Source organism: Zeus faber (genome assembly GCF_960531495.2).
Source record: "Zeus faber genome assembly, chromosome: 1".
NCBI lineage: Eukaryota > Metazoa > Chordata > Actinopteri > Zeiformes > Zeidae > Zeus > Zeus faber.
The window spans coordinates 24,317,444-24,327,919 of record NC_137193.1 but is presented as its reverse complement, the minus strand read 5'-3'; the positions used below and the strand labels follow the sequence as shown (position 1 = coordinate 24,327,919).

Genomic DNA, 10,476 nt, shown 5'->3' with positions numbered 1-10,476 from the left:
TTCACCAACAGCTGGACGACTAGCCACCCTTCTGTCAAACTCCTGAAGTTTTGCGGACAACACAATCCTCGTTGGATTAATCTCCTATGGGGATGAGTCCGCCTACAGAAAGAAAATTGACCAGCTGGCTTCCGGATTCAGCCAGAACAGCTTGGAGCTGAACGCTCTGAAACCTGTAGAGAAGGTAGCAGACTGCAGGAGGAGCCCAGCCCCAACAGGAGCCCAGCCCCAACTGTCCCACTCATCATGTGTGACTCCCCAGTTAACACTACGGAGTCGTCCAGAATCCTGGGGACAATAATCTCACAGGACCTCAGGTGGGTGGAGAACATCACCTCCACCATCAAGGCCCAGCAGAGGATGTTCTTCCTGCGGCAGCTGAAGAAATTCAACCTGTCGCAGAAAATGATGGCCTGCTTCTACACGGCCATCACTGAGTCCATCCTCAGCTCATCTATCACGGCCTGGTTCCCTGCCTCCACTGCCAAGGACAAAGGCGGACTGGAGAGGATCATTTGGTCAGCTGAGAAGGTCATCGGATGCAACCTGCCAATCTCTCCTGGACCTGTACAACTCCAGGAAGAAAGCAGTTAAGATCGCTAATCCTTCCCATCCTGGTCACCACCTCTTCCAAGGACTTCCATCTGGAAAAAGGTTCTGGTCTATCGAGACCAAAACCGTGCGCTACTGAAGTTTCTTCCCCATGGCAGCGGGACTCACAAACAAGCCCCGTCTATCACTGACTCTGGGAATTCCATTCTCCCCTCCCTGTCACACACACACCCACACAATGCACTTATGTTCCGGCACCACCAACTCCTACATCTTGTGTAAAATAAACATGTGCAATTCAAATGTATATACATATACGTAAATTAATATTACATGTATTGCAATAAGTGTACATGCCTCATACCCATTTCATAGTCTCTAGCCCTCTCACTGCCTCTTAACCTTTCACGGCCTGCATTATTTATAGTTATTAATAACTTGTGTAAAAAATTGTTTTATTAATATTGTTTAATTATTTGTTCAATATTTATTTTGTTATATGGTGTTGCGTTCTCTTTTATGCACCAACATCACCAAGTCACTTTCCTTGTACAGCGGTACCTCGACTTACGACTGCATCTACTTACGACTAATCCAAGATACGAGCAGCGATGGTTGCGAAAATTTGTATCGACTTGAGACTGACTGCTCCAAGATACGAGCGTGGAAATTTGCAGTTGGCGCGTCAGTGGCCAGTCAGCAGTCAGTCAGCGGGCGACCTACATCGTGTGTGCACTTAGTTTGTGGCTTATCGATTCTTTTCATATTTACTGTGTTTGTGCTGTGTATTTTGTTTATTTTCACCCTTCATGATTTCATAATTTATATGGGGAAAAATTGCTTCGACATACGACCGTTCTTATAGAACGCATTACAGTCGTCAGTCGTTATTTGCACTGTATGTGCAAATAAACTTGTATGTCAAAATAAAATCATTCTGATCCTGATTCATTCAGGCAGCATTCCTGTCCCCGCCCCCAATACCCTCCCATTCGTTCCCTCTATCTTTCTCCTTTGTTTTCTCCATCCATCATTTTCATCTCACATGATCTACTGCATCCATTCCCCTCCCGTGTATTCATTTCCAACCGAACTGTGAAAAATCTTTCCTCCGCACTACACAGCATTACTTCTTCTTCCGGCTCATTTCTTCCTCACCACCCTGCCATCTCTCTGGTTATTATGCGTTTCTTTGCCATTCCTCCACCGTTCTTCCGTGCCACACTTTCATTTTCTTCTACTGCACCGCCTGGGGATCCTCCAGTAACATAATCTCTCCTGTGGTTACCATGGTTTCAGGGAACAAGGGGAATGCATTGACAGTTGTGATCAGAGCTGCCTCGGCGCTGTAAGCACACACACGCGCAGGCGCGCACACACACACACACACACAGGGAACAAGTGTAAACAATAAAATGATTTTATTCATTGAACCGGACAAACTATATGGTTAATGTGTGTGTGCATGCGCTAGGCCAGCATGAGAGAGGACTCGGCGTGGATGAAGAGGTCGTTGTCGTACAGATCTTCGGGCAGCTCGCTCTCCTCCTCAGTGAAGTACGTGGGGAAAGGAGGGTTCAGTAGAGAGGAACTCCGGCTGGGGAGGATGGTGTCCCGCACCTGATGTCCGTCCACACACACACACACACACACACACACACACACACACACACACACACACACACACACACACACACACACACACACACACACACACACACACACACACACACACACACACAGTTATGCCTCACCCTGCCACTCCTCACTACAGAGCCAGCAGCAAGAACGGAATGAAAATGAGTCCTGTGCTCATCTTGCCTGCCATCATAACTGCTAAGGAGTAGAAGAAAAATCTGCCCTTTCAAGGAACAATAGAAAAAGGAAAGTAAAGATATAAGAAAAAAAATCAACATTTGTCAAAAAATCGCAACTCTCGCATTAACTTTCTAAGCTAATTTATTTTTGATACTGGTGCACCTACATATTAAAAGTTTATCCTAAATATGTGATTGAACAGTTGTTTTGTGCATGTGTGTGCATGTGTTTATAGAAAGGGAGCTGAGCTGGGAGAAATAACACACATTTGTATTCATTATCGCTTGTCTGCAAAACAAATGCGCGCGCGCGCACACACACACAGACAAGGTCACGAGCACAACCTGCTGAGTATGGAGATAAAACCATTGAATTTTACTAACATCATTAAGCAAGCTCACACACACACACTCCAAGCTGATACAGCACAACCTCACTGAAGATGGATCACGACACCTTTCTTACAGCAGTGTCAGTGTATTACAGGTGCAAGGTGGCCCCTGTCAGAATGCAGAGCATGGTGTGATGGAGTGAGGTTCACCTTCGACAACGCTTCTGTGTGTGTATGTGTGCGCATGCCACTGCTCTTACCTTCACTATGCAGTTTCTGTGGCCAGGGACAGAGCCGTGTACATAGAGAACATTATACTTGGTGTTGACCCTCCAAACCTGAGAGCGAGGGAGAATGTGCAATTGAGCAAGACAGAGAAATAATAAGAGAGGAGGTCGACCTAGGTGTATCAGTTGAAATTGCCATCAAGGACAAATAAATCTCTCCTTATGCGTCGATAAGTGTGTGTGTGTGTGTGTGTGTGTGTGTGTGTGTGTGTGTGTGTGTGTGTGTGTGTGTGTGTGTGTGTGTGTGTACCTTCAGGCCGTGAGCTGTGTCGAAGTAATTGCCCATTTGGCCAGGCATCTTCTTCCCCTTAAAAACTTTGGCGGGGTCCTGAAAAATAATATAAAACAAACAAATAAAGTCTCACACACACACACACACACGCCAGGGGGGTTCATTCTGCATGCAGATGCGTGCTTCTCACCCCTCCGGGCCCCGAGGCTCCTGGTCGGCGGTGCGTCTTGGTCTGACCATGGGTGGCCGGCTGACCTTTGAACCCCCAGCGTTTCATGACGCCCTGGAATCCCTTTCCGATTCTACGCACGCACGCACACGCGCACGCGCACGCGCGCACACACACACACACACACACACACACACACACACACACACACACACACACACACACGATAAGGTTGTTTAAAGGCTCGCCCCCACCCACTATCATTTTTTTTATTATTCAATTAATAAGTACTCTTTCCCTTTCACCTGAATAACTGGTCTTTATTGAAGTTTTTAATGTCTTAAGTTGATTGGCTGAGATCCTGTGTTCAAAATGGTTCACTATGTGCTAACCTTTCAGACAACATTTGCAAAAACTTAAATCAAATGACATTGAGTCTGTAAGTAAAGTGGCTAATGATAACTCAATTGGTAATTTATCTGCTACATCATCAAAAATGACACAAATTTCAGTTGGAGAGAAGCGCTTACGTTTTTGCTGTGATGTCCACATACTGACCCGGACGGAAATGTGCTGCGTAGAGAGGAGTGCCTGGACACAGAACAACCAAGGTCACAAAAAAAATGAACGAAAAACAAAACAAAAGTATTTGCACAACCACCAGAACGGATTTTTTTCATACAGAAGTATATGTCTACTGTGGATTTTTTGGGTTTATAGGCTTATTGCTTGAACCTTATTGCCAACATTTACCATTTCTATCTAAGTTAATTTGTATAGTAATTGTATAGGACGGCATATTTTTCAAATGTATCCTTTAAAAAAAAAAAAAAAAAAAAAAAAAAAAAATATATATATATATATATATATATATATATTTCTATCAGAGTTCGTTAGAAAGTTAGTTTTCGTTAGAAAAAAAATGGTGCCGGTCAACGTGTCGTGGAAGATGTAAATCTCCCGGAAAAATGGGAGAGATTCCGGTAATATTATCTGTGTTTATTGAACTTAAAACCAATTGATAGGCAGGCTATATAGAGAATGACATCATCAAGGCATGTAGATGTATAATATTTTTGAATGAATATTCAAAATAAAATAAGTCCCTTCAGTTAACACCATTTCAAAAATAAATAAATATTACGAATATTACGACTTGAAATCAAATAATTTCCGTTTGTGAACAATAAGTAACAAGTGAAGCCACTTTAATCAACATTTCACTAAAATAATTTTTTGATCAAATTAAAATAAATATGGCAAGTAGATCTAAATAAATAAAGTTTGTGGTGTTGACGTCCTGTCGACATATTTTATACAGTGGATATTTACTGTCTTCTGTGGGTTGGAACTAAAATATCCAAAGAAAACGTCAAACTATGGATGTATGTGTCCTAATGATACATCATCTTTCTGCTTCTCCTTAGAGTTCTGGACGCTGTGCTCTGTCTCTGCTCAGTGTATGTGTGTTGACAAGCGCAAGCTGTCCATGAGAGAAGGGGCGGGGATTATTTCTATATTGACAAACGTGATTGGTCAGAGGTGACAGATCAGCTTTAGATCGTCCAAACTGATTGGCTTTCTGTTGCAACTTGCCGAGCGCGAAAAATGAACAGATCTGCGGAATTTTTATCGAAATGATCCACCCAGCACTCGTTCAAATTGTGCTTGGAGGGAATTATTTTCACTGGACATTATGGCCGGAGAGATTTAAATATGTCAGACTTCAAGATTTTCCCAGGCAAAAACTGGCAATTACTGGAAAACGGAAAAGCTGATTTCTATTTTTATTGTAATGCTTTATTATTATTTTGCCTAATGTGTTGATGTAAGCTGCTGAGACAATTACAATTTCCCTTTGGGGATGAATAAAGTATCTATCTATCGAGCAGTCCAATTTACCATGATAGATTATTATTATATACAGTGTACACAAACCTGGTTTGATGATAGCATTGTTTGACACTTTGAATGTGGTGACCTTCTGTTTTGGAGGAATTCCTGCCGTTCTAAACATCTCCATTTGATCCTCAGTCCTCTGTCAGGGAGAAAGAGTTTGTATCCAAACTACTTTGGCAATCTCGTATGCAGAACAGCCATGCAAATGAATCTCACTGAATTTAATTAAAGGGCGAGAGAGCAGGAGAGAGTGAGTTTGGAGTGACTGCAACAGAGTAGAGAGAGAGCGAGAGAGAGACTACATGGAGAATGAAGGGAAAAGGAGAGAGCCCGCGCATCTGATGGACTTTGGCATTTAAAAATTAACTCCAGACTTGAGCTACGCTACACTGGCCACACACACACACACACACACACACACACACACACACACACACACACACACACACACACACACACACACACACACACACACACACACACACACACACACACACACACACACACACACACACACACACACACACACACACACCTGGCAGTGAGTGACTGTGACATTTCCTTTCACTTGGCTCATTCTCATCTCTGCCCTTGTGCCACAGTGTGTGACAACTCTCTCTTCCTCTTTCGCTCTGTGTTCTTCAGAAATCAGCCGACCAATGACTCTCACGCTCTGTAATTCGAGTGTTGTGCTTGTGTAAGGCTGATGCAATCCACTTCAAACACTGACTCAGGCACACATCAAGCGTCTCTCCCCAAGGCTATTTTAACCAGCAAATTAAATGATCTTTACTGCCCCTCTATCCATCTCCGTTTGTATTTCAGACAATACATTGCATTATTTTGCTTATTACAGAGCATAGTAATGAGTAAGTCCATAGTAATGAGTGCTTTTGTTATACCATCAGGAAATACAATGCATACATAGTCTTTCACTGCCGCCCTCATTAAGGTAACTGTGGTCAACAGCGCCTACTGTTATACAGTATACTATTATACTATTTCACATCAGTGAGTGTCTTTCAAATCTCCAAAGATATTTTGAAATCTGAAATCTAATGGCCACATAGTCTGTTCAGAATCCAAAGCCACAAAATTAGAGCTGACAACACAACAACAATGACGATACCAGACTGATTTTTTGCTATGATTTAGAGGAAGAATTACTGGAAATTCTTACATAGAAGGGCGACACATTTTTCCCTCCGACCAGTAGGGCGGCGGTGCGGCCGTCATACTCCTCTTTGGACAGGAACTTTATCACGTGACAGTCCTGCACCTGGAAGGCAGGGGAGTGATTGGTACATCAGGGACGGATGTGACCGTTTTATGTGTTTATTTAGAGGTTTAGACCCAGAGGCAGTGCACAAGTTCGAAAGGGTTTACATTACAGTTACCATACTGAATCTTATGTCAGACTTCAATTATTTAAATGATTCCCAGGGCCATACCAAACTCACGACTGTGAAAATCATGTCAAAGACCGTGAAATCTGCTTCTTCGTGCGTAATTGACAATTTGCCGTGGGGGGAAAAAAACAAACACACACAGGTGTGAAATGCTGCATCCGTCCCGAGCCGCACAGACTTCACGGTTTGTGTTTTCATGGCAATGGAGCTGGAATCAGCACCAGGAAGTCCTAAGAAAAACTTCAGTGATGACAACAAACAACGACGGTGTTGTGACTGTGCGTGCTTAAAAGGTGTGATTTCATCATCATTGTGTTTTTCTTTTAAAATCCACAAAATCTGTTATTTTTGTGAGTCATTGTTTTTGAAATTGAGCAAAATTTACTGTGAATTTGGTAGGGCCCAACTTAAGTCAAGTCAATATTTTTATATGGCAAGTAAAATAAGTGTCCTAAATACAGCTGTTTGTGGTCTGCATAGTAGGCTTGGGCAATCGTGCAAAATGAGCTATTGGCGATATAGTTTTTTCGGGGGGGTTCGTGCGCGCATAGAATGTAATGTAATGTAGCATGGTGGCACAGTGCATTGCACTTCTGCCCCACAGCAAGAAAGTCCTGGGTTCGATTCCCGTCTGGGGTGCTGGCGGATTATCTCCGCGTAAGTGTGGAGTTTGCATGTTATCGCCGTGCTCACATGGGGTTTCCTCCATCTAACAACAGTAGGGACCCCAAACAAAAACATGCACACATCATCGTCTGACCAGCGATGGACATATGGAACCAGGTACCCAGGCGGGTCATTGATTGCTGCCCACTGCTCCTGGCTGCCCCCCCGGAGGAAGGACAAGCCAGGATGGGTCAAATTTCCACAAACCTGGTTTGATGATAGCATTGTTTGACACTTTGAATGTGGTGACCTCCTCTTTTGGAGGAATTCCTGCCGTTCTAAACATCTCCATTTGATCATTTCACCGGCCACCATCCAAAGCATGTGCATGTGTTGTAGTGTGGCGTGTCATGTGATGATTAAAAATTGTCCTTCTTCTTTAAATGCAGTCTCCCTGTTCCAGAAGTGCAGGATATATTATTTACGAGTACTGACACAAAAACATCCAGTTTTTACTTAATTAAGTCCCATAGCACATAGCAATGGAAACAACTAGGAGCGGAACGGTACAGTCCCTGAACTCAGTTGTGTTTAAAAATTTTGTTTCATACAGGAAGGAGTAGGAAACAAACATAAATAAATAGATCTAAAAGAAAAAGCAAACACGGGAGACTGCGCGCTGTCTGGAGGAGAAAAAACCCCAAAACTGCTCCAATTCTGAGTTAAGTTTACGTTTTTCATTTTCCATACAAGTAAAAAACTAAGGAATGAAATAAATCCCAAATGGTATTCTATGAGATTATATAATATATTGCTATAATATAATCACAAGATTTGCATATTGAGAGGCAGGTGAGGGCGGGGACCCGATGGGGCCCGATGGGGCACTTGCCCCATGGCGTGGATGGGCATTGAGATAGTGGATTGGCTGGCCATGATATATTCATGAGGAGCAGCTCATGAACCTTGCTCCTCAGCGCACCTGTAATGTGCGCACAGCGCTGTGCTGCTATGTTTGCCCAGAGCAGAAAAATGCCTAGAACTGGAGCAGAGGGTCCATGTGCCTGTTCTCTTTTTTAGAGCACCTGCCATAAAAAGTCTCTGTACGGGACTGTGGAGGGAGGCTCTTCCCCTCTGAGCGGAGGGGGAGAGCCTCCACCCCCTCTCTGCTGCATTTTCAGAACACGGTAAACTACACTTACACCATTTAAATGCTCAAATTTTTCCTGGCGGATAAAAAAAATAAATAATAATAATAAATAAATAAATAATATCGCCCTTCATCAATGTCAATTGCGATCGACGGAGTCGATCCCCGATTGAGGGAGTCGATCTTTGATAGACCATTTATTTTTAAGTCTGCCCAAGCCTACTACATGCAAGGTCTGACTTTGTGTATGGCGCAACAACTAATCTAAAAAGGGAATATCTTAACAACACAAACAAGAAAAATTAAATGTTGTTCATCCGATTTGTCGTTTTGGCATCTGCCGTGTCATCATAATACCCACTGAACAAATACATAATTTGCCTCAAAGAACACAACAATAAAGTTCAATAGAAACTGAGCTGTGTTAATTGTGTGTTACCTGTAACATTGTCACAACGTGTCTTTCTCCCATTTTTGTCCAGATAGGAACCATGCCCAACTTAACAGCTACCAGTCCAACTCTGCGACTTCCTGGAAACCCAACACAAGTAGAAGATGAGAATAGGCAGGGCACAAAGCAACAATAACTTTGGATAGAAACTTCTCTTCCGATACCCTCCACTCTGGCGACACCTACCCTCAGTCCATTCGTGCCTCTGCCAGGGCTCATCTTTGAGTGGGTTAAGCTTGTCAGCTGTCTGTCTTTTGTACTCCTCCCCCAAACTTTTCCTCATGAACTTCTGGTTATCATCCGTCAGGTGTTCTTCAAACCATGTGGTGGTCTTCACTGTGCGAACGCAACCCAATGCCTGTACAGGACTGCACGTTTAAAAGAAAACAAAAGTACATTCCTTAGCTGCAATGTTACCGATCCGATTTTTGTTCGATCACTTGCATCCACATTCATGTGGATCATTATTAAAAAGCACACAGTGTTGCCTATTGGTCTGAAAAATGTCACAAACAACCCCACCGATTTGATGTAAACAATTATGGGAATAAATGTGATAAAGTGTCAACATTTACTGCAAGATGGCACTTTTTCCTCGACCAAATCAAATCTATAAATGCTACATTCTGTAAACGACAGACTGGGCACAAGACATGTAAACAAAGCACAGGAAACATCCGATGAACAACCTGAAATAAAAAATTGTATTCTGCTCCTTTGCCAGGGTGCCTGCAGGTAATTCAACACTTTTGAGACTTTAAGACTATTTTAACTACACTTTCAACAGATTTTAGGACAAATCATCTTTCTCTTATTTAATAAAGTATTGCAGGTAAGTTTAGGAGGTAGGTGCTATATATTGGGTCCAGCACAGCTGTAAGTATTTAGTAAAAAATATAGGATAGGATATAAGCTATGAACATATATCTCTTTCTTGACTGCAATGTTTTTGCTGCTGTAACGCATACATTTTCCTCCGGGGATCGATAAAGTCTCATCTTATTCTATTAACTCTTCATAACATCAAAACAGCTTCATTTGACACGTTAGTACACGGAGTACAAGGAATAAAGTTAATCTAGAAAAGGTAATTTCTCTGACAGGTTATTCGGCATAAGAACGTGATTCATTCTTACAAAAAAAAAAAAGAAAATCTGATAGAATGATTTATAATTCCGGTTGAGTGTTTTTGATTAAGGTTTATGTTGAAACCGAGGCGTACGAAATTAAAATGTAAGAGTGTCCAAATTACTTTCAACGCCTTATATTTGTAGAGCTGATTTCAACCGGTTGACTGACCAACCAACTAATAACTCATAGCGCTAGAATTAGCATTAGCATTAGCATCAGTCACCTTTCAGCTGTTCTTCCTGGTCGCAGAGCAACGAGACGCGTTCCTCGCTGCAGGAGAAACCGGCACGTCCACGCTGCCATTCCGTTGTTATATACACATTTGTACATCTGATAATAATAATATAAAAAAACAATAAATACAGTGCCGCTAACAGTGTGGAGATTTTCGCATGGTGAACACACCAACGCCTTCTTGTTTGTCCTGTGGTGAAATGTCAC

General features: G+C 42.5%; 1 protein-coding gene across 1 annotated transcript; it reads right to left on the bottom strand.

Moving 5' to 3' along the window:
- Nucleotides 1–1,956: 1,956 nt before the first annotated feature.
- On the bottom strand, nucleotides 1,957–10,476 carry mrpl3 (mitochondrial ribosomal protein L3). The gene is made up of 10 exons (XM_079999092.1): nucleotides 10,259–10,476; nucleotides 9,091–9,272; nucleotides 8,893–8,984; nucleotides 6,469–6,567; nucleotides 5,328–5,427; nucleotides 3,920–3,980; nucleotides 3,411–3,522; nucleotides 3,239–3,316; nucleotides 2,962–3,039; nucleotides 1,957–2,172 (listed from the first exon to the last, which is right to left on the bottom strand). The coding sequence occupies exons 1-10, from the start codon at nucleotides 10,363–10,365 to the stop codon at nucleotides 2,023–2,025; spliced, it is 1,059 nt and encodes a 352-aa protein (XP_079855218.1). The 5' UTR covers nucleotides 10,366–10,476; the 3' UTR covers nucleotides 1,957–2,022.